The sequence below is a fragment of the Crinia signifera genome, chromosome 2 (genome assembly GCF_055691185.1).
Source record: "Crinia signifera chromosome 2, ASM5569118v1, whole genome shotgun sequence".
Classification (NCBI taxonomy): domain Eukaryota; kingdom Metazoa; phylum Chordata; class Amphibia; order Anura; family Myobatrachidae; genus Crinia; species Crinia signifera.
Window position 1 is genome coordinate 257,761,268 of NC_139218.1, and position 23,944 is coordinate 257,785,211.

General features: G+C 42.0%; 1 protein-coding gene across 14 annotated transcripts in view; it reads left to right on the plus strand.

Annotated features, from left to right (window-relative positions):
• Positions 1-23,944, plus strand: part of DMD (dystrophin) — a 1,973,025-nt gene that overhangs the window by 1,802,326 nt on the left and 146,755 nt on the right. The window contains exon 1 of one of the 14 annotated variants that reach the window (XM_083174347.1): positions 12,122-12,287. The exons of the other annotated variants lie outside the window; for them this stretch is intronic. Within the exon in view, the coding sequence (XP_083030473.1) occupies positions 12,268-12,287 (20 nt within the window). The 5' untranslated portion in view covers positions 12,122-12,267. Of the gene's footprint in view, positions 1-12,121; positions 12,288-23,944 lie in introns of those variants that run through there. 14 annotated transcript variants of the gene reach the window in all.

A 23,944-nucleotide genomic window follows, 5' to 3' on the forward strand; every position in this document is an offset into this window, starting at 1 on the left:
CAATGCCCATTACATATTGTACCACACACCGCAATGCCCATTACACATTATACCACACATGGTAATGTCCCATAATTATGCCTCACACCATAATGCCTATTGCATGTCCATTTTCGGCCTCACCTTTGTCCGGCCTCCCAGGAAACTTCCCGGTGACTTAAATGGCCAATCCGCCCCTGAGTGTGATATGCTGCCAGGAATTACCGCAATGCTTGGCAAGTTGTGGTAGTGCAACATGGTAAGTCTTCACTTACAATTTTCAGGAAGTAACTGTTGCAACTTTCAAGTTCAGCTCATGTCTGAGATAGCTTATCGAATCCTGGTACATATTTTTTTTCCTATGGACAACCCAGCTAATGACAACCAGAGATGGTGTTAGCTATTGAAGGACAGGGGCAGGGATTGAACTCTAGTCTCATAGCTTCATACATATACGCTGCCCCTATAGCCTCATACACACATTGCCTCCATAGAAACACACAGTCTGCATAGCATCACACTCGCAAAGTGTACCTAACAAGTGGAATGGGGGGGGGGAGTTTGTAGTAACAACCCCACCACCACCTTACAGGGTGGACTAAGCACCCTACGCCCTCCCTTACTGGGCACATATCCTGCCTTGTACAGTATCTCCATGGGGTATATTCAATGCAGACGGGAGCCCCTGACGGCGAGCTATACAGTGATCGGTGCCGATAGCTCGCCGTCAGAATATTCAACGTTGTCCCCTTCACTTGCGGTTTCCACCCCACTGGTTCTTTTCAGCAAGGTGGAAACGGTGTGTGCGCCCATCAAAGCAGTGGGGCTCGCCACAAAATGCAGTGCTGTCACTGCATTTGCAGCGAACCTCGCCATTTAAGGGAATCCTCTGACGGTGAGGATTTTGCCGGGACATTGAACACAGCAAACAGCCGGCGAGGGGGTTTGATGGCGAGGGTGGCTTATTTTGGATCATCGCCGAAAACAAGCCATCGTCGTCATACAAACCTCCTCACCGCCCACATTCAATATACCCCCATGTCTCCACTCCTGAACAAAAACCTCTGTATTCCTCTTGTCTACATTGTCATTATGGTGAAACCAGTTGCAGATCTAGAATCTCCATTCCCTTTATTGTACAAGAACATAATCTACAATCCATAGAAGATGGGTATCAAAACAACTGTTGGGAAATAATGGCATGAGAAGCTTCACATTTATCAATTATAGACAGTGAAGTTTACAGCTTCATACACAAAAAAGTCTGAATTGAAATACCTTCAATGTCATTTTCTTCTGGGCTACATTCCAAGTTTCTTATTTCCACAATTTTTTGTCCTTTAAATCAGTTGTCAAATGAGATCATTTTTGTAATTTAGTAGCAAAGCTTTACCCTCTCCAACAGAGAGATCAGAGACGACCTATTATATAAATCAGAATGAAAATAGACCCAACAACTGGCTGGGCTTTTTTTTATGGCATCAACGAGGTGTTTACATCTATCATATACTATACCTGGTAGGCTGTAATGAATATTTTTCCCAGGTGCATGATTCTATTTAAATTTTTCTTTCTGCAATGGTTATTATTTGTACTTCCCCCTTATGCATTTTAAATCAGCACGTAAAGGAATCTGCATTAGTATCATTTTGGTCTTCACATGAGAGATTAGTATACAATTGAGCACTAGCTCCATATATTAAAAGTTGTGTGGGAACACATATTGATTCTGGAGTGCTAATTATGTTTTCTTTTATGTGACAGGAGGGCATTGCTTAAAGTATGTATGAATTACTTAAAGTTATTATAGCTAGCTTGTGCTGTTTTTTTAATGTCCTACCTTTACTAACACTTTAACCCTATTTTCCTATTTCCTAATCCAAAATGACATGTATTTATTTTCAACCATGCATACAAAATGCAATATTCTGCAATATGCTTACATTACATTCCAGTGCAGCTGTATTATAAATATACGTCCATTTTGTCATAAAATTCCAGAAGAGCATGCCACCCTTTCACATCCCAGCATTGCCTAAACAATGGACGTTTTCAAGGTATCCTCAGAAATAATTAGCTCCACCACTACCAATAGCACACTTCCAAATCATCCCCAATTCAGCTCAATAGTCCCACTTTGAGATCACTGTACCACTTGCATGCCTCACGGTGTACCACAGGTGGTGTGTGTGTGTGTGTGTGTGGGGGGGGGGGGGGGGTGTCAGCATAGCAGCAGTGATTGGATGCTGCATCAATATAGTGGTGGGGGATGTTGACTGCAGCAGAACAACAACCGAAAGGACTTGGGGGGGGGGGATGCTCTAACATCCACGCCCCCTTACTGCCCCCCTATCGCCGGCTACCGCATAGATAATTGTCGCATATGCTGTAACATATGCAATAATTATGACAAAGGACAGCTCTTACGTTAAGAGCTGTCCTTTGCGGTGAGTCAACGGCTCCCCCTCCCTCCCTTACCCGGCACTGTCCTGCTGCGGCGCGGGGGCTGGCTCTCCTCCTCCCTGCACCCGGAAGAGGATCATAGTGCAGGGAGGAGGAGGTCACAGGTCCAGGCAGCACAGCTCTGTGCTGCCCGGACACAGGTGAGGGGGGACTGGTGCGGGGAGGCGGGGGGTCGTGTTAGAAGCCCATAGGCTTCTATAGGGCATCGCCAGATTTTTCTGCCGATGCTCCCCACCGCGGTAACCCGGCAGGGGATGCTTAGAGCATCCCAAAATGCAGTAAAAACCCTGATAACGGGGTTTTTACCACATTTTTAGTTTAGAGAATCTCCCCCTTGGTCCTTGTCTTGCTGCATGACCCACATTTTCTTGAGCATAAGCTTATGGACAGATGTCCTGACCAATGTTCCCTCTAATTTTACGAAGGCTGTGTGCGGCAAAATATTTTGGCTGTGCAACTTTAGAAGGAAATTTACATTTTTGTGCGTCACTTATATATAACTGGAAAATGGCGTTCAGCATTTGTGTTAACTTTACTTCAAAATTATATTAAACATTTAAAAATTCAAAACACAGCACACAATGTAGTTAATGGGTGAAACACACATTAATTGGGCCGAAAACTGCCAAAAGGGACCACTGCTGCTTTGAGCGCTTAGAGAGAACACTGGTCCTGACGTTTTCCTTTAGAATTTTCAGGTATTATTCAGAATTCATTGTCTCATCGATGATGTCAAGGCATGTTTCACAGATGGTATGAGGTTTTTATACTGGAATGCAGAAAAAGCTCTATATGTGGCTCATCTGTCCATTGATCCAATAGCCGTCTGACTTATTCAGGTGATCTTTGGCAAACTGCAGATGGACAGCAATGCTGTTTTTGGAGAGCAGCGGCTTTCTCTTTGCAATCCTGCCATGCACACCATTGTTGTTCAACGTCCTTCTGATGGTAGACTCATGAACATTAATATTAGCTAATGTGATAAAGATCTTCAGTTGCTTAGAGGTTACCTTGTGTTCCTTTATGACCTTGCAGACTATATGACACCTTGGTCTTGGCGTGATCGTTATTGGTCAACCACGGTTGCAGAGGGTGATAACATTCTGGATATTCTTCTGTTTGTACACAATCTGTCTGTTGATTTTTGGTGTCCAACATCTTTAAAGCTCTATCTGTAACCTTTTCCAGCCTGATGAGCATCAACAACTCTTCTGAGGTTTTCAGAAATCTTTGTTCATGGCATGATACACTTCAAATAACATGTGTTGTGAACATTAGAGTTTGATAGATCCCTGTTCTTTTAAAGACAAGTTGTCCACTCACACCTGATTGTAACACCATTGATTGAAATACCTGACTCTAAAATTTCACCTTCAAAATATCTGCTAGGGCTACACACAGGGCAATTACAGCCCATTTTCTAAGCAATCTGTCTAGATTGCTTAGAAAATGACCTACATCGCTAGGTGTGTAAAGGGGCATACACACGTAGAGATCTGTGCTAAGCAATTTTGCTAAGCTAATTTGCTAAGCAATTTTGCTGGTGTCAAGATCTCCCATGGGGAGCACATACACATGCAGAGATTTTGCTAAGCGATTTTGCTAAGCAATTTTGCTTAAGCAAAAAAAGCCAGGGTAATGGTTCAGAATGAGAGATTGTGATCAATATCTCTCATTCTGTACACACAGAGAGATTTGCAGTCATTTGCTAAACAATCTGACTAGATTGTGACTGCATGCACTGACTTAGTTAGCAAGAGATATTTAATCTCTTGGAGCATACACACGTAGTCAGATTGCTTAGAAAATAGCACAAATTTGCTCCATGTATACACCCCTTTAGGGGCAATAGTTATAGTGATGCAGGACCCCGCCTGTCACTATCTAACTAAATCGAGTTAGATTGCCAGTCAGGGCCAGTTTTTTCTGGCCCGGACAGATTGCTCAGCACACATCGCTGTGTGATCTTGCTGAGCAATCTGCATTGCTCAGATTGCTAAAGCACAGTTCAATATAACACAGTGTGTTTCCCATAGGAATCATAATTGATTCTTCATTTTGAATGTTTTTGTGCCATGTGATTTTCTGTAACCAAACACTGTATGATTGTGATTAGGCCAAAGTCAGTTGCAGGGTAATGTCTAGACACACTTGGAAGATGGACGTGGATACTCACAAGTATATGGTGGGGTTTGGGTCTGGAATGACACAAGGGCAGTACATGGTTGACATAGTGGATGCAGTTCTAATATCTGTGAAGATAACAATCACTGATGTACAGAAGACAAACCAAATACCAATCTAGGAGTTTTTGGGCAATTTGTTTGAGAGCCCTATGTTTACTTGTGGATGAAGAAAAAGGCAGTGTATCGTAGCTAAATTTATTTTTATAGTGGTTAGCAGACACGCTTAGAAAAGAAAATGTCAAATTGTAGAAGGATAAAGGGAAAGTGTGAAACATTGAGGAGAACACTAAAAGGACAGACTGTAGCATGAGAAATGTGCTATTTACACTGCCATGGTTTTTCTTTTCAGCACATTTTAACACTAACGATTATGCCAGCATGATCTGTTACAATTCTTTGATGTTTAAATAGCTATTTCTTCTTCTATGGACTAATAGGTTTCTTTTATTTGTATTTCCCTCTGGCAAGAGCACTGTACCATATGTGATTACGCTGCCAGGCATTTTGTGCATCTACTTCTATATACAATGTACACTATCCAGCACAGTACAGGAAATGTATATAGTAACATTAGGTGGCTTCAGTGGAAACCATGCGCTGCCTATTGGCTACTGCTATCAGTAGGGTTGCTATACTGTATTTCAAAAATAAGAAACTGAAAATCTGGGACACACTCTCATGATAATATAATTTGTTTGCATGTGTGTGTGCACAATCTATATATATATATATATATATATATATATATATATATATATAGCACAGGTACTTGTGTAGTTTCACGGCGCCAGCTTGGTGGCTCGCTATGCTCGCCACGCTATTTAAAATCAACTCCATGCCAACATGGATAGTGGAGGTATGAACTATCCATGTTGGCATGGAGTAAAGTTACTTTTTTGGACATATTTCGTGGCGAGCGTACACCCGGAAGTAGCACGGCACCATGCTGGCGCTGTGAAACTACACAAGTACCATAGCACACTTTAGGCAAAGTGGCACTCACGTCACTGGCAAAAAGGGACGACACGTAGTCATACGTCTTCAATCAACGTTTCGGTATTTTATTGATACCGTCTTCAGGGTATTATCCTGAAGCCGGTATCAATAAAATACAGAAACGTTGATTGAAGACGTATGACTACGAGTCGTCCCTTTTTGCCAGTGACGTGAGTGCCACTTTGTGGATATACTGGTGTCCCTTTTGTTGGGAAGTTTGTTGTAGGAATGTATTTCGTGTTTCTTTAAGGAAACACACACAATTCTCTCAACCGATGCAGCCCATAGAAGCTTGGGGTATGCGCATGCGCATTACCGGCATCACTGATACTACGCATGCGCTGGTCCCAGCGCCTGTCATCTGAACAGCCACCCTTCCTTCAATGAGGTAGGAGCCGCTGCTGGGTGGCAAACCATGAAAATATATTTTATTGAAAACATTCTGAAAATGTTCTGGTTACCTTTTTTTTTTTTTAAACCCTCCTTTTTGGTTGATAATAAGTGACCTTACATTATTGCTGTACCATTGCAGATTTGGGGTATGATCAACAATTATAGGCCTTTAAAAAAAAAAAAAACATTCACTACATATGAGATGTTCACCCTACAATATATAAAAGAAATACAGTATGAATGACAGATATACTGTACTAATATGTGGTGATAGGGCTAATTCTATTGTTGCTTATTACTGCAATAGAAATCAGTTGTCACAGCGGTTTATCACACAAATGTCTCTGTGGCAGCTGAGTGATATCCAGCTCATTGGCAATATCTGGCTGGCTGAACTTACAGCATTGCCAGCTAGTCTGGATGCACATGTCCAATGAACTTGAAACCAAGTGTTGTGCTTCAAGTTCCAATTTCCTCCATAAAAACAAGGAAAAAAATATTACATTGCATAGAGAATAAAGGCCCTTATTCTGGTTTACACGTTTGCGAGTCAACTAAAACCCGCCCTGCGCACGTCGGGTTCGTTCGCCCTGCATGCGAATGGATGTTTTATATAAACATCCATTCGCATGCCAGTGGGAACCTCCCCGATCTTTCGATGGTTGCCGACCATCGAATAATGCTGAATGCGCACGTATATGTAAGGGTGGTCCAGACCACTTGTACATATGCGTGTAGATTTCCAGGGAATTGGGTGGGCAGCTGACATCCGGTTTTGTCAGCTGTCCACCCCCCTCACGGCATCATGAATGCATTAGCATGTGTACGTCCAGCGTTTTCATTTGAACGCCCATGAAACGCTGGGCATTCACATATGCCAATGGCCCTGCCGGCACCCAATACCCCTCTCCACCCCTCGAAAGACAGGAAGCGTGCACCCAGCGTATACACATGCACAGAAATGCTGCTGCGCATGCACAAAGCATCTGTCTCCCATGCGAATCCGCACCCAATCGAGTCAACCAGAATAAGGGCCAAAATGTATTGATATAACAAAACTTATGAGGAATGTAGGAAGTTTTCATCAGAAAAAAAAACACTAAAACCCCTTTCAGACATGTGACCCGGCAATTACCCAGCATTTTAAGTGCCGGTCATTTTGCAGTCAAACGCCCTTTAACACATAGCAGCAAATTACCGGGTTAAAAACTGTCAACCCGGTAATTTGATGAAGACACAGGTTATTTGTTTAGAGTAGAAGTTTCTACCTGGGTCACAAATCCCGGGCCGAGGCACCTGGTAAAAAGCAGGTGACCTGGGATTTAAGACCCAGGTAGACCCTTTCAAACTACACAAACTGCTTCACCCGGTAATTTGCTGTTATGTCTGAAAGGGGTATAAATAGATCTTATGATTGGGTATAATGCTGACAAAACCCAGAGGTAAGGGCGTGATTACCATAGGTGCAGCTGCTATGGGGCCCACAGCAAAGAGGGAGGCCCTCCTTCCTTGTCTGTCACATGTCTTAATGGGCACTGTTTTCTCATTTGGCCTGTTTTGCCATAGGGCAGTGGTTCCCAAATATTTTTGAATCAGGGTGCCATACAGGGGCGGTGCTATGGTGTTTGGCGCCCTCCTGCGAAATATAAATTTGCGCCCTCAAATACTTTCGGCAAATGCAACAAAAAAGAGCATAATCTTACAAGAAGCATGGCCACACAATAGTACCCATGTTTTATATTACAACACACACAGTAGCACAATCTTATTCACAATACACCACATAGTAGTCTACCTTATTCACATTATGACACATAGTAGTACCCATTTTTCATGTTAAGCTACACAGTAATATACCTTATACACAATGCCCACAGTAGTATTGCCGCTTACTTTAAGTTGTGTGGGCCCCTCTGGAGAGAGAGAAAGAGTTAGCATTGAGGTGTGGGGCATGCTAAGTCAGAGCCAAGAACCATAATCCCCCACTGAAGCTCACCTGCATTTAGCGCCCCCAAGAATGGACTCACTGGCAGCGGCTGCTGCTGGCTGGATGGTAGGCGCTGAGTGTAAACTGCCAGACAGCAAATACATGCATGCAGGAGAAGAGGAGTGGGCCAAGCTGAGTACTCTTTGGGGGGCAAGGCCAAAGAACTGGCCCATGAACCGCCCATAGATACATTTAGAAGCACACATGTCAAAGGGAGTGGCACACATGGGTAGTTGCAGATGCGCACAACAATAAGGACAGATGAAAACAGGAGCACAAATTGGGCTTAAAGTGGGGAAACACGGTTGGAGAGAGGTTGAGTGAGAGGTACAGCTACTAGTACATGGGATGGTGTAGGAGGAGTAGACATGGACACTTGGTTAGACAGCCAGCATATAGGGGAAGAAAGGCAAAAGTGAGCTGAGGAGGAATGAGTCAGGGCTGTTGGGATCATGTGTGGCCTGGATAAGCTTGGAGCAGATGTGGACAGCTGGTCCCTTCTTCTTATTATTATTATTATTGTTATTATTATCATTTATTTATAGGGCGCCACAAAGGTTCTGCAGCACCTAATAATACATAAATGAGCAAAAACCCATAACAAATTACAGTACAAGACAGTTTAGGACAAGTACATGGCAAATATGGATAGTTGCATCAGGGGACAGGACACGGAATCAATCATCAAGGTGACAGAGGTTTATATATTCTAAGAAAGGCACATGAGGAGAGAGGGCCCTGCTCGTGAGAGCTTACATTCTGAAGGGGAGGGTTAGACAGACTGGGGTGACAAAGAAGGGGAAGAAGTGAGCATAAACAGGAGTTTAGGATGAGAGATGGTCAGGTTTTATGCAGGAGGGTGGGAAGAGGTCAGCTTAGTCTTTGATATTTTAAGTCTAAAAAAGCGCTGGGTCATCCAAGAGTAGATAGCAGAGAGGCAGTTGGAGATATGAGTGAGGATAGAGGGAGAGAGATCAGGAAAGGAGCAGTAGAGATTTCAGTATTATCAGCATAGATGTGATAGTGGAAGTCGAGTGAGCAATAAGTACTAAAATCTGTTGGTAGGTTCATTCATTGAGACCCCACCCAACCAGTGCCCCTCTCCCACTAGCAATAAAACTAAGATACACAAATGGTAAGAGGTTACATACCATCCCAGACACTAATGAATTCTAACTCACTTTCAAATCTTACAAAAATATTTGCACAATTACCTACATATAGAAAATTGCAGTATATATCGCCGGGTGCGCGCTCCCGTTTTCTCCCATGTAGTGATCGCTGGTCGCAGGAACATGCTCCTGCGACCAGATGATTTCCACTGCTGGGCTCCCCCGGCAGTTTCTTTTTCATCAGCGACCATCCCTGGTCGCTGATGCAAACGGGACACTGATCGATATATCGGTCATCGCGAGCGATATATCGCTCAGCGATATATCCACCCGTGTGTATGGGGCTTTAGAGATGCTGCCATTCTAACAGACACTGACAGATGGACAAATAGACACAGACACACAGACATGTGCTGATACACAAGTGCTGACATACTGGCTTACATATGGACACATATGTGCTCACACACTGTCTGACACACAAGCACTGACACGCGGACAGACTAACACAACAGCATTAATTAATTAAGTGATGTAATTACATTTAATTTTATATAAATCAACCAGCATGACCATATTCTGCATATAATTATAGCTTGATTTTTGCGGTGATACTATCGAATGTTCCTTTAAAAAGTAATGCACTTTGTATAGAGAGTTTTAAAGGGATAGTTACCATCAGTATTTATTAAGTTTGCAGGTCAGTCCTTATCCTCCTTATGAGTATCTATTGTGCCTCCAGATATATTTAGATGTCGATGAATGGCAGCCACAAGCACTGCTTTTGTCTGTTACTTTGCCCATAAATAATGTAAATTGATCCTGGACCAGCAACCCTAGGCACCCCTGTAAGTGTCCTGGGGCACCCCAGGGTGCCATGGCACACAGTTTGGGAACCACTGCCGTAGGACCTTGTATATGTTGTTACATGATACACAAAGGACTAGTTTAGTAGAGTGGGATAAATTCCAATACAACCAGTTTTAATAGAGAACTTACTATATCTGACTAATTAATAGATTCCAAAGGCATTTCTAAATAGACATCTGTAAGATGTAACCTACATCTTCTCCCTTTCCAGTGGGATGTTGTCATTAGGTCTACAAACATTAGGTCAGTAGTCATTAGGTCGACCACTCTAGGTCGACACATAAAATAGGTTGACATGCTGATTAGGTCAATAGGTTGACATGGAAAAAGTCAACACGAATAAAGGTGGACAAGAGTTTTTCATATCTGGGTGGTTTGTAGCGAGGCACCGTGCCCGAAGCATTGCGAACAAAGAAAGCCATGCCAGGGGACACGGTACACTTAACGGTCGCCATAGATTGCAAAAACACGAAAAACTCATGTCGACCCTTTCATGTTAACGTTTTCCATGCCGACCTATTTCATACCTAAGTTCTGTTGACCCTATGACAAATACACCTTTCCAGTATGAATCCAGGGATGGGGAGTTCTTAGAATTTGCAATCAGCTGTTTATCAAAGAGAGAAATCCCTAAATGTGTCTGATAATTGCTGCAGGATAGAGGGGGAAAGATTTGTGTTCTACTTCACATTTGATGTTGCTATGGGCAACCAATCAGAATCTACTTCTTATTTATTTAGCACCCTCTAGATAGAAGATAGTAGACAGGATCTGATTGGTTGCCCATAGCAACATCACATGTGAAGTTTAATACACATCTTAGTTAATTTCCCCCTTAGAGAATAATCTTTCTGGAACTAGAGCAGTGGCTCTCTTCTCCAATGACATTTTCCCCCAAAGCTATTTACCACAGAGGTAATAAAGGCAGCATCGGCAGTGATACTTTTACTGCTAGTTTTCCCCTTATGCTACAGTATAAGCACTGCAGGATGGCCATATAAGTTGGTAAAATAATAATAAAAATGCTTATGTATCTTAAAATTGCATATGTTTTATGTAAATATGTTGCTCAACTGACCTTGCTTATTGCTGCAGACACAGCAGCATCCATTAATTACTTATACAAGTAAACATAAAAAAACGTGTACTGTATATATTGGGCATCAGGATTACAGGACGCACTATACAAATATTTACTGATTGGATCACACACACAGGGTAGCCAGGCAATGTCATGGCTATGATGGCTACAGTATAGTGCATCCAAGTCTAAACAATTTCCAGCAGGCAAGGTGTCACTGGCTCTTTGAAGTGAAGCTGCAAGATGGGATCACATAATATACATAGATATTTGGACTAAGTATATCTAATGCAGGAGACGTGTCTGCCAGGGAAATTATTTTTTAAAAAGCAATTGCAAAAGCTTATAGATGTATTTAAAAAAAAAAAAAAACAAGGACAATGCAAAAAGTCACTTTTTCTAAATTCTAAGTACCAGTACTGACCAATGATAAGCCACACGTCCATATAGTACCCTTGGTTTTAACCCACAAGTCACTGACACACACCCTTTCCTGCCTGGCTGCTTGCTGCCGATAGCTGTGAGTAATGGGAGCACTGGTAAAAGCACTAAGCACAGGAGCAGAGTATCCTTCTACACATTGGGAGACAGCAAGAGCAGTGTGCCCGGCACTGTGTGCAGTGTGCCAGTAAGAGCAGTGTGCCCAGCACTGGGTGACAGTAAGAGCAGTGAGTGCCCAGCACTGGGTGCAGTGTGCCAGTAAGAGCAGTGAGTGCCCAGCACTGGGTGCAGTGTGCCAGTAAGAGCAGTGTGCCCAGCACTGGGTGACAGTAAGAACAGTGTGCTCAGCACTGGGTGACAGTAAGAGCAGTGTGCAAGTAAAAGCAGTGTGCCAAGCACTGGGTGACGGTGACATCAGTGTGCCCAGTACTGGGTGGCAGTGACAGTGGGTTGCAGAAGGAGCCCCCGCACAGCCCATACACACGGACGGAGCCAGCTGAGCTCTCCCCCGGCCGGCAGCGGCAGCAGCAGGTTGGATAGGTGTGAGGAGGAGCAATGACAGATAGCGCCGCCCTGTCTAGCCTGCGGGCGGCCCTCCTTTCCCAGCTCTCTCTCTCTCTCTCTCTCTCCTTAGCCCTGTAGTGCTATAGTAAGACTGCAGTCAGTGCTATCCTCCTCTATCGCTGCCGGACTCCTCTCTGTTTGGCATCCTGAAACCTGGAACTCCTCTCCCGGTGATACCTGCTGCTTCTCCCGGCCATGAGGGAGCTAGTGAAAAGGTGAGTGTGGTATGCAGTAGCGCGGCTGGCTCCCTGTGCCTGTTCCGGGGGCTGCAGTGCTACCGGGGAGCCCGCTTGACAAACTTTATGCCGCTGTGTGTGTAGGGCTCCTGGGCTGCTGTGCTGGGTCACCTCCGCCCCGGTCACCGGGCGAGCTGCAACAGCGTGCCAGGGTTCTCAGAATGAATGGGGGTGACGGAAACATGGCATGTATGGGCACGGATAGGGGCTGCTCATGCACCCACGGAGCTAGCTCCGGTGACAGTAGTGTGACCAGGAGGAATGGGCATGGGAAGGAGACCGAGCAGCATCGCTCTCTTCCCTCCACATCATCAACAGATGGAACCCGAGCCCAGCTGTGTCTAGGTCACCTAGTACAGGGGCTACATACAATGCTGGCATTTGGGTCCCTAAGAGCATAGGCATGTTACCCTGCTGGGGGATGCAGCAGATGTGTGCATGTGTGTGTCTCTCTGTATATGTGTGTGCTGATGCTCCCTCCCAGCTCCTATATTACAGGTTACATCTGGGACACTAGAAGCAGCAGAACTCAGCTATACTCACAGATACCCCAGTCCCAGCTTTATTGCAGTGATTCCCATATGCTGGTGCTTTGTGATGGGCAGGAGGTGGTTGGCTCTGGATGGAATAGGTGGTTTAGCACCTCTTGTATAAGCAGCCTGTGTGCTCCCCCACCATCTCCATTAAGACTTAAATCAAAAGGTCAACTTTCTGCCTGATTTCTTTTGGGAATGCACAATGGCATTTTAGTACCTGCCTGCTGTACATGGCTTTTATTTACTGTAATATATCGGTGTCAGGCTTAAATGCTTCAGGTGGGACATGTGCAGCCAGTGAAACCACAAGCTCAGCAAAAATAGAAAAGACTTTGTAAATTCTCCTGGTAGAATAAACAAGGTTAGGTTGTTATTCTTGTGACTTAATGTGTTTCACCTGGCTGAATATCCTGTATAGAGAGTGGAATTGTTCAGTACCTGGGCATTGATTGCTTTATTTGCTTTCTTGGATTTCAGGGGGGAAAAATGATTTAATATTTACCCACTGAATCATATATGTTCTAAGATCGCTCTTTATGTATTACTGTAGCCATAAATCAGTTTGTGGAATACTTTACATCCGTTAGCCTCTGGGGGGGATAACTTGACAAGAAAGAGTAACTCTGGTAATAAATATCCTTTGAAAGAATCTAGCCTTAGGACACCTACCTGTTCTGTAGCCAGGATTGATTTTGCTCTGAAATAACCTCACAGTGTCTACGATAAGGACATCTTATTTGTTAACAGATATTATGGATTTTTTAGAACTATAATGGCTTAAAAAAACAACTCCTTTATCCATTTACATTTTAGTGACTGCATTATTATAAAGAGTGATGCTTTGACTTCCTAAAATGTACAAACATGTTTAAATGTATAATATTAGTAGTTCCTAAACTGGGTGCCTCAGGACACTTGCAGGGGTGCCTTGGGTTGGTGGACTAGGATCAATTCGTATTATTTATGGTCAACGTAACAGACAAAACCAGTGCTGTCAAGCATAACATATGTGGACAAACAGAAGCAAATCCTGCCCCTCACCACATAATTTTGACATATAAACACAATTTACTTAATTTAATATTTATTCCTGAATTTCTCGATAAGAAACATTTGGCCTAGGGGTGCCTTGAAAACCTTTTGATGCTCTAGGGCGCCGTGATTCAAAAAGTTTGGGAATCACTGGCATATATGTTCATTTTTATGTCAACAGTAGAATGAGAACCACCTATGCCAGGGGTTCCCAAACTGTGTGCCGTGGCACCCTGGGGTGCCTTGGAGGACTTGCAGGGGTGCCCTGGGTTGGTGGTCCAGGATCAATTCAAGTTATTTATGTCTAACATTATAGTCAAATTGTGCACAAACAGAAGTGAATACTGTCTATTACCACATTACTGATCCTAAGGATGAGATATAAACACAATATATTTAACTTAATATTTGTCTTTAACTTTCTCAATGAGAAACCTGTAGCCTAGGGGTGCCGCAAAATAATTCTGATGCTTCGGGGTGCCATGATTCCAAAAAGTTTGGGAACCCCTGACCTATGCAGTTTTTACATATCCTACAGATAGGACTTGTAAGTGCCAGATAAAGGCTTACAGAAACTGAATGTATGTTTTGTGGGTGCCCGAGAATTGTTCTCAGTTACAATTGTTGATCCCAGGCACTAAAAGAGCCTGCAGTGAAATTGCACTGGCAGGAGCTTTACTGAGAATGGGCTTTGAAAAGCAAACAGATCAGTGAACTGGTATCAGCTGGAGGGTCTATGCAAAAGCCACAGTAACATGTAAAGTAATCATTACCTGCCCCTTTCCTGAGAAAGTAAATAGTGTTAAAAATGTGTGTCTTAAAGGTATGTTTACTCCTAGAACCATGCTGACCTTTGTACTATACCATTGCTCTTTTTACACAATGCTCCCCAATTGCAATATTTACTTAAGCCCCTTTTATTGGTTTCGAGATTTCAGAGCCACCGTGCTTTACAGAAACTGAAGTTCTGCAAAGATCAGCCTGATCCCTGGATTTAGGACAAATTATTGCATGTGTGTACTCTGGATATTTATATGCAAGCACTTGCAAATCCTCCCAAAGTAATGATCGTTGTCTTTCACCAGTCTTGTGATATTACTTTTTTTTTTTTTAACATGTACCGTACTCGCTTGCTTTTTGTCACTATGGTGATGTTGCTGTCATAAAATATGTTAATTACTTTTGAAAGCTTTTCTTTTCTTTAATGCAGTTGTAACAATATATGTCCTGCAAAAAGTAGATATACAAGTGCAGATGAGAGGCAGTTGGATTGTTATCCAGGCACTGGAAAACACAATATTGTGGTTTCAAACTAGGTCAGATATGTGGCACAGTTAAGTCTTTGGATTTTCTTTCTGGTACAGACACATTTATTTAGCATTTTGTGGCTTTTACTGTTCTAGGAGCCTACAGGGAGATGATTGTTCCACATAATGAGGTGGAGAAGATTAAGTACTTTTGTTATGTGGGGATAAATGTCCCAGGATGATACAGGAGCTCGTTGCGTTTTTTTTTGTGACTGACTGAAGCTGGTCCTTGGGACATTATGTATATAGTTCCTGTTATTAAATTATGTACCAACATGTTTTTTATCGCAATTAATGTAATTTATTTTGATTCATTATGGTTTTCTGTGTTGTATAAATTTTATTGATCAAGGCAGAACATTTTAAGGTCAATATTTTGGCACACTTGGATACTGCCAAGTAAAACAATTTCCCTCTGTATTGTTGTCTTGCATTAAATGTTTCAGGGTTGTTTCCATCTTTAAAAGAAATGAAAACACACTGATCTCGGAGTTAAAAAATGTGCCTGCTGCAGAAAATGGGGGCTAAAAATAGTGTTGTTGTTGTTGTTATCTAATAACTTGATAATTGTTTGAGCTATGCTATCATCTTTTGCATTTTTAAGCATCTTATAAACAAGCAACTTTTAAATTTATAGTCCTGTGTTAAAATGATACACACATTTTCAGAATATACTTTTTATTATCTTTATCCTATCCTCTCAATAAATGCTATCCACGGTCCTCTCAATAAATGCTCTCATAAAAATAATGTATATACTAATTATATTTAAATCAATCGCATGATTTTTGTGATAAAAAGCATAATTTTGCTAATGTATTTGTTTTTGCATTATATTTTTTGGCGCACCCAAAATTGTGTACCTGTTAAAGCTTGTTGGTTTATAGTTGAAGTTACCAATGTGAGTATAGCTCCCATTTCCTGTATGCTAATTGTAGTCTGTACTTTACTTTGGATTTTGGAGTAGGAGATTGTTTTGTGTAACTTTTTTGAATTCTTTAATACTTTATGTTGACCATTAGCCTAGAAAATGGCAATTCAATTATACACCTTTCAGACATACTCCAAAATGCCTGGTTTGCACATGAACGTGCATCAACCTGGGATTTTGGTATGTCTGAAAGGGTCTACCCGGGTGTTAAAATCCAGGTCTCCAACCCTTCTTTTTACCTGGGTTGAGGGATTTACGACCCGGGTTGACCCAATCAGACATAAGAAAAACCTGGATTTTTCCAGCAAATTACTGGGTAGAACTGCTAAACCCAGTACTTTGCTGCTGTAAGTGTGAAAGGGTGCAGCCTGCAGTCAAAATGCTGGGTTATTCCCGGGTAGTAGGTCTAAAAGGGGTATTAATGTTGTATTGCTAGAGATTATTCATGAAGATGTGAAGACCCCTGCTGATCTGTCCTGAATGGTGTTTTAATCCTGAATAAGCACAATATTCTAGTGTGATTCATATTTTTTTTTCTTTTTTAGCAATGTAGTATGGCAGGTTTAGAACTTTTTTTTTTTTTTTTTCCTAATCTTAAATTGTGTTAAAAAGCATGTACTATGGAAATAACATGCCACCCCAGACCCCCTTCCCCCTTTTTTTGCTGCTGCTTGGGTAGATCAATGGTCAATGACAACGTTTTGAGGTGTTTCAAGTTCTTCTAAAATTGTTTTCAGTATTTTAGGCTGAAACCTCAGCAAATCATCTTCTGAAATATTACCTCTGCCATGTACTAGCATACTCCAGAAAGAATACAGGACATTTTATGCATTGAAGTAAATGTGTGGGTATTCACTCCTAATGCAGATTTGTATGCATCCTGTACTCTGTAATCCTATGTAGTGCACCCAACATGACTGCCTCTGCTGGTACTCTGTGGAGAATGAAGGGTGCATGGTTGTAAGGAACTTCTAAGGATTGCACCTAGTACTTTGATCTCTCGATTTGTGTCATTGTTCTCGGGTATCGCCTATATTGCCCAGTACGATCCTATAGAATGCCTGCTTGGATCCTTTGTGAGTAGGATAGGTGATGCTGTAAGGGAAACGGTTGTTAAGTCAACACTATTACGGTCCATAGGCTTTAGGTGGACTCAAACAGACAAGTGAGATTTTTCCTGTAGAATCCAATCCGATTCTGTATCATTTTGTCTGATGGCATCTTGGAAGAGTCTTACATCCTTAATGCTACTTTTGTCTGTTTGTGTAAGAGGTATATTCCCTGCACCAGTAGTGGTTGTCAATAGTTAGCATTGTGTTACTTGTCCAGCTGATGGCTGTGCCTGCCATCACAAACAGGTATCTGGTATAGGATAGCAATGGGCATTGCAGAATGCTTCTGGCTCTAATGCTCCTTTTTTTTTTAAATTTGTTTAAGGTAATGTTGTTCTGCTCAGGTAACTAAAGATGTGCTTGATGATTCTCCAGTGCTCCTTTCCTGGATTGTTTGCAAATTGGCTTACACTGCTGCCAGCATGGTGATGTCAGGTCGTGTACCAATGCTTGTATACATTAACACTTCTTTGGCACTTTGGTTAGAAAATTTTATTACTTCCTTAATTTCTAAGTCTGATATTTGGGCACGCAGCTTTTAAGATTTTCATGCTTTTGCCAGTTGGCTTGGCATCTGTCATTCCAAACTTGTTTATCATTGCCGCAATGCAACTTTGTTGGTATATATAGTAACAGTCCCATTACTGTCTGCCTGTGACGGGGAAGCTACTGGAGGGTCAGGTCGCCACCGCATGCGGTGTGCTTCACTGACCCAGGCCACCAGCGCACTCCCGCAGGGGACCCACTGCAGCTCCCTGTGCTTGGCCAGGTGCTCCTAGGTCCAGAACAGAGAAAGCGCTTCCTCTCCCAGGTGTCAGTGAGTCTTGCATATTGGTGAGGTGATTCCAATTAATTATTGTGGGCTTCAATTTGGGGTTTGTTGTGCTTCTCTTCCCCCTATTGATTACTCTCTTTTCAGCTATAACTAACTTTATAGTCTGCTGAGAGTGTTTGTATACGTGTGTGTGTGTGTGTTTCTGTAAAATGGCAGCTAGGAACGTTTCCTCAAAAGCCTCACAGAAGATTTTTCCTTCAAACAATGCAGTTCACACATCACATTAATACCCCTTTCACCCCGCAGATATAACACTGTGTATCGCCGATTTTTAAGCATGCCAACCCAGTTCTAGGTTGCAGTGTGAAAGCTCCGTAGTCAAAATACCAAGTATTTATATCTGGTTTTAGCTAGCTCATTCGTTACCAAAGCTATAGAAAATGGGTGGAGTAACTCACGGAGGGCATTGAAAGTAATCGCCCTAGATCAATGTTGATTTCATTAGCAGAACACATAAGATAATCTACACTATATTTAGGTGAAGCATCCAAGGACACAGCAGACTTGGGTGCTAGGATTTATGCTTAATCTTTCAAAGCCAGATGGTAACTGTGGCTCAAGTCTTGGCAGGATGAGGCGCAGATAAAAAAGGCGGTAGAGGCTCTTCCTTATACGGGTGATGTCTTGTTTGGTCCAGAACTACACAAACTTATTTCACAAGCAACAGGAAGAAAATCTTCTTTCTACTGCTCCTCCTCCTCCTAAATGGCAGTGCGCTGACCATCTTTTCACGGTTCCTCAAAAAACTAAACGGTGCATCCAGAGGTTAATTTTCAGCTGCCAGAGGTAGATGGTCCTCTCTCTCAACCTCAACAGCCATCACCACAGATTATCATCATAAAGAGGCTAAGCATGTTGATAAGCTAGTGGCATGAGAGGATTCCAGCCCACCTGTAGGCCCACAGAGTGGGAGCTCATTTGCTAGACTTCCAAGACAGATGGGTAACTGCAAGGCATTTTGCATTGCTACCACCAGAATGGTTCTTCACAGCAGGGTTTCCTGTTCTCTGATCAAAGCAAGAAGTTCTCTTGTCAGCTGTAGAGAAACTATTGACGGCAGGGGTAATAACCCAGGTAAACTCGGAACAAAGCAGATGAGGATTCTTTTACCAATCTTTTCATAGTATGCATACCTACATGTGCCCATCTGGGAACCATATCAGAGGTTCCTGAGGTTTGAAATTCAAGATTGCCAGTATCCGTTCACAGCACTACCATTTGGCCTGTCTTCAACATCATGGGTGTTTACAAAGGTAATGGCTGCCATGATTTAGGCACTACCCATACAAGGGATAATGATTATCCCATACCTCAACAGCCTTCTTCTGAATGCATCTTCCTAGGACCGCCTGCTACAAGACGCTCAGAGAACGTGTCCCTTCCTACTTCAACAGGGCTGGATCTTGGACTTCAAGAAGTCACAGCTGTCTCCTTTTTTTTTTTTTTTTTGGAGACTGCTATTTCTTGGACTAATTCTGGATAAGAAAGAACAGAGTTTTCTTACCTATGTTCTTTCCTTGCAATACTTGGTAAAGTACTTTTTTACCTCAAAGAGTATTGGTACATCATTGGGTACTTAAGTAATATCTGGGCTCCCGTTTTTCTTATGAGACCGCGTCCCCTCGCGGGGCTCGCCACGCTTCGGGCACGGTGGCTCGCTGCGCTCGCCACACTATATAAAATCAACTCCATGCGTAGTTGGATAGTAGGGGTATGAAAAAATGGGGTGCATTTAACATGGGAGCCCAGATAATACATAAGTACCCATCATTGTATATGGCTCCTAGGAAAGATGGTGGCCTCCTTCAAAGCTCTTCTATATGGCCGCTTTTATTCCAGGACTTTTCAACTATACCTCCTAGCACAATGATCAGTATCCCATCTCAACATGCACAGACGGGTGACCCTATCTCCGGAGACTCGTTTGTCCCTTCTATGGTGGCTATGCACAGCGTACCTATAAGAGTTGCAGGTTTGGCATGTGGACCTGGATGATAATAACAATGGATGCCAGCCTCTGGGGCTGGGGGGCAGTTGTCCTCGATTGTCAGTTCCAGCAGTAAGCAAAACTACCAGTCAACATCCTTGAAATCCTTATTTATCTAGCTCTGACTGACTGAAAGGTCGAACCATCAGAATGCCATCGTACAATGTCACGGCCGTGGCATATGTCCACAGACGGGAAGGCACTCCAAGTAGAAGGGCAGTGAAGGAAGTCAGGCCCATGCTAAGATAGGCAGAACATTATGCAACGGCTCTGTCTACAGTTTTTATTACAGGAGTTGAAAATTGGGAGGCAGATTGCCTAAGCCATTAGGATCTTCATCCAGGGGAAAGGGCTCTTCACCCAAGTGTGTTAAAAAAATATCAGATAATGCAACGTTGGGGAGACTCCTCAGATTTGATTGTGTCCAGGGTGAACTATAAACTAAAGCAAAAACAATTTGGTACTGAGCGCTGATTCTACACTGCAGCTGTTACCAAAAAGGGGGATTACCTAAACCCCTTATCTATACAAGCAAAAAGACAGAATAGAACAGCGCTGTGCTGAATAGTTATAACCTTTATTAAAATTATAAGATATTGTGGCCAACAATAAGATCGACAAGACTTCTAAACATAAACTCTTCATTAAAACTTTCATTCTCAACAACTTTCATAGAGGTGTTATTGGTTAGTAGATGCATGCATTTTAAAAATGTATTATCCTTTTGCTATAACCGGTTAGTATTTGGAGTTAGTAGTTCCCACTTTATGTGCACATTATAAGTGGTATATACTTAAGTGATTTCCAGGAATAACAAAAGGGATCCAGCTTGCAGTCTCCGGTGACCTTTTCCGACCGCTGGTTAAGTCCTATTTGCTGTCTTATCCGAGATTAGGTCAATGGTCCTGTCCTGGATGCAGCCCGCTGAGCCTTAATTTCCATCAACGGTTTCCTCCTGTTGAGGGATTCAAGTTTGCTAGATGAGATAGTTAAAAAATAACTTAACATCATTTGAGAAAGAAATGAGCACAGGTACAGAGGAAGATAACACTGAGGCCATGTGGGCAGAGATAACTGATAACAAAAAACCTACCGGTAATAATAACATTTTAATAGGGGTATGCTACAAACTGCCGAACGTGAACCATAGGGACGAGTCTCTACTTTTAAACCAAATCAAACAATCGTCAGATATGGGGCAGGTATTAATTATGGGGGATTTTAATTTACCGGACATTGATTGGAAAAAACGAAGCATGCAAAACAGCAAAAAGTAGTGGGTTCCTAAGCTTACTCAAAGATCAGTTTATCACACAAACGTTAGAAGCTCCAACTCGTAATGAGGCACTATTGGATTTAGTATTAACAAATAACATAGATTTAGTTTCAAACACCAAAGTAATTGAACATCTACGGAACAGTGACCACAACATGGTTTCACTGGAAATCAACTTCTGTAAACTACAACATACATGACCGGCAAAAATACTAAACTTTGAAAAAGCTAACTTCAAATTATTCAGGGAAGCCCTAAAAGAAATTGTGTGGGAAGCGATATTTGAAGGAAAAAATGCAGAGGAAATGTGGGATACACTAAAAAATGTGCTTGAATCATTAACTATTAAATACATACCAAAAGTCAATAAAAAAAAAAGCCAGCATGGTTGGACAAAAAAGTAAGGTCAGCAATCAACAATAAAACAAAAGCGTTTAAATTCTATAAGAATAACGTAAATGAGGAGGCGTTCAACAAGTATAAAGAATCAAACTAAACTTGTAAAGGGGTAATCAAAGTAGCTAAAAGGGAAAATGAAGAGCGCAGAGCCACTGAAAGCAAAACCAACCCCAAAAAGTTTTTAAAGTACATAATTAAGGAAAACATAGGCCCACTAACTGATACTAGTGGAAAAAGTGTTACTGAGGACAAGGGAAAAGCAAAACTGTTAAATGAGTTCTTCTCATCAGTATTTACTAAGGGAGAGCAGACTGTGGAACGAACATTTACCACAAACGGGACAAATAAGCCAGATCTCATTGTGGATTTCACGCCGAAGGAAATAATACTGAGGCTAAGCAAACTCAAAACAAATAAGTCACCAGGGCCAGATGGGATTCATCCGAGGGTATTAATGGAATTAAGGGATGAACTAGCTACCCCCCTACATTATATCTTTAGGAAGTCACTATCGTCAGGTATAGTACCAAAAGATTGGAGAATAGCAGAGGTAGTGCCAATATTCAAAAAAGGAAGATCCCGCTAATTACAGACCCGTTAGTTTAACATCAATTGTGGGTAAACTATTTGAAGGATTTTTAAGGGATGGTATCCAGGAATATTTAGATCATCACCGTCTACTCAGTACTAACCAACATGGGTTCGTGAAAAATCGTTCATGCCAAACTAATCTACTAGGGTTCTATGAAGAGGTTAGCAAAAACCTCGATAATGGAAATGCTGTAGATGTGATTTTCCTAGATTTCGCTAAAGCATTTGATACCGTCCCACACAAGAGATTGATTAATAAAATGGAGAACATAGGATTGGGTGAAAATATCTGCAGATGGGTAGGGAATTGGCTATGTAATAGAGAACAAAGAGTGGTTGTGAATGGTGCCGTATCAGATATGATACCGGTACTAAGTGGAGTGCCCCAGGGTTCGGTTTTGGGGCCCATTTTGTTTAACATTTTTATTAACGATATTGGGATAGGGTTACTCAGCAATGTATCCATCTTTGCGGACGATACAAAACTTAGCAAAGTCATCAAATCACCAGAAGATGTCACCATGCTTCAAAATGATCTTGCAATTCTAGATGAGTGGGCAAAAAAATGGAAGATGAGGTTCAATGTAGATAAATGTAAGGTTATGCACCTTGGGAGACACAACCAGTGTGCAAGTTACAGCCTTAGCGGAGAGGAACTGGGTAATTCCATACTTGAAAAGGATCTAGGAGTCCAAATAGACAGCAATCTAGGATGTAGTGCCCATTGTAATGTAGCTACAAAAAAGGCCAACAAAATTCTGGCATGTATTAAGAGGGGAAAGGAAACTAGGGACTCAAGGGTAATTATGCCACTATATAAAGCATTGGTGAGGCCTCACCTAGAGTACGGAGTACAGTTCTGGGCCCCACACTATAAAAAGGACATCATAGAATTAGAAAAAGTCCAAAGGCGAGCAACAAAGCTTATTAGGGGAATGGAGAATTTAAGCTACGGGGAGAGATTAAGCAATTTGGGACTATTTACATTAGAAAAGAGACGTTTAAGGGGGGACATGCTCAACATGTACAAGTATATCAAGGGCCAATATAAGGAACTGTCACACACCCTATTTTCTACTAGAAAGGAATCTAGGACGCGAGGGCATGAGTATAGATTAGAAGAAAAAAGATTTCATTCAGCTAGTAGAAAGAATTTCTTTACGGTCAGAACAGTCAAACTCTGGAACTCTCTTCCCAGAGAGGTGGTAACGGCTGGCTCATTAAATGCGTTCAAGGCAAAGTTGGACAAACATTTACTGGAGAAAAACATCCATGGGTACAAATAAGAAATATAATTTGTCTGTAAAATACCAGAACCTACCAAATTAGCAATGGATATCTATACCAGGTTGAACTAAGATGGACGCAAGTCTTTTTTCAGCCTTACCTACTATGTAACTATATAAATAGTAAGCGAATAATTAAAGAGAACCTAGGCCCATTAGCCGATATCAATGGTAAAAGTTTTACAGAGGATAAGTGAAAAGCAGAACTGTTAAATGGGTTCTTCTCATCAGTGTTTACTAGGGGAGAGCAGACAGTGGAACACACATGTACCACAAATGGGACGAACAAGCCGGATCTCAATATTGATTTCACGACGAGGAGATAATATCGAGGCTTAGAAAAA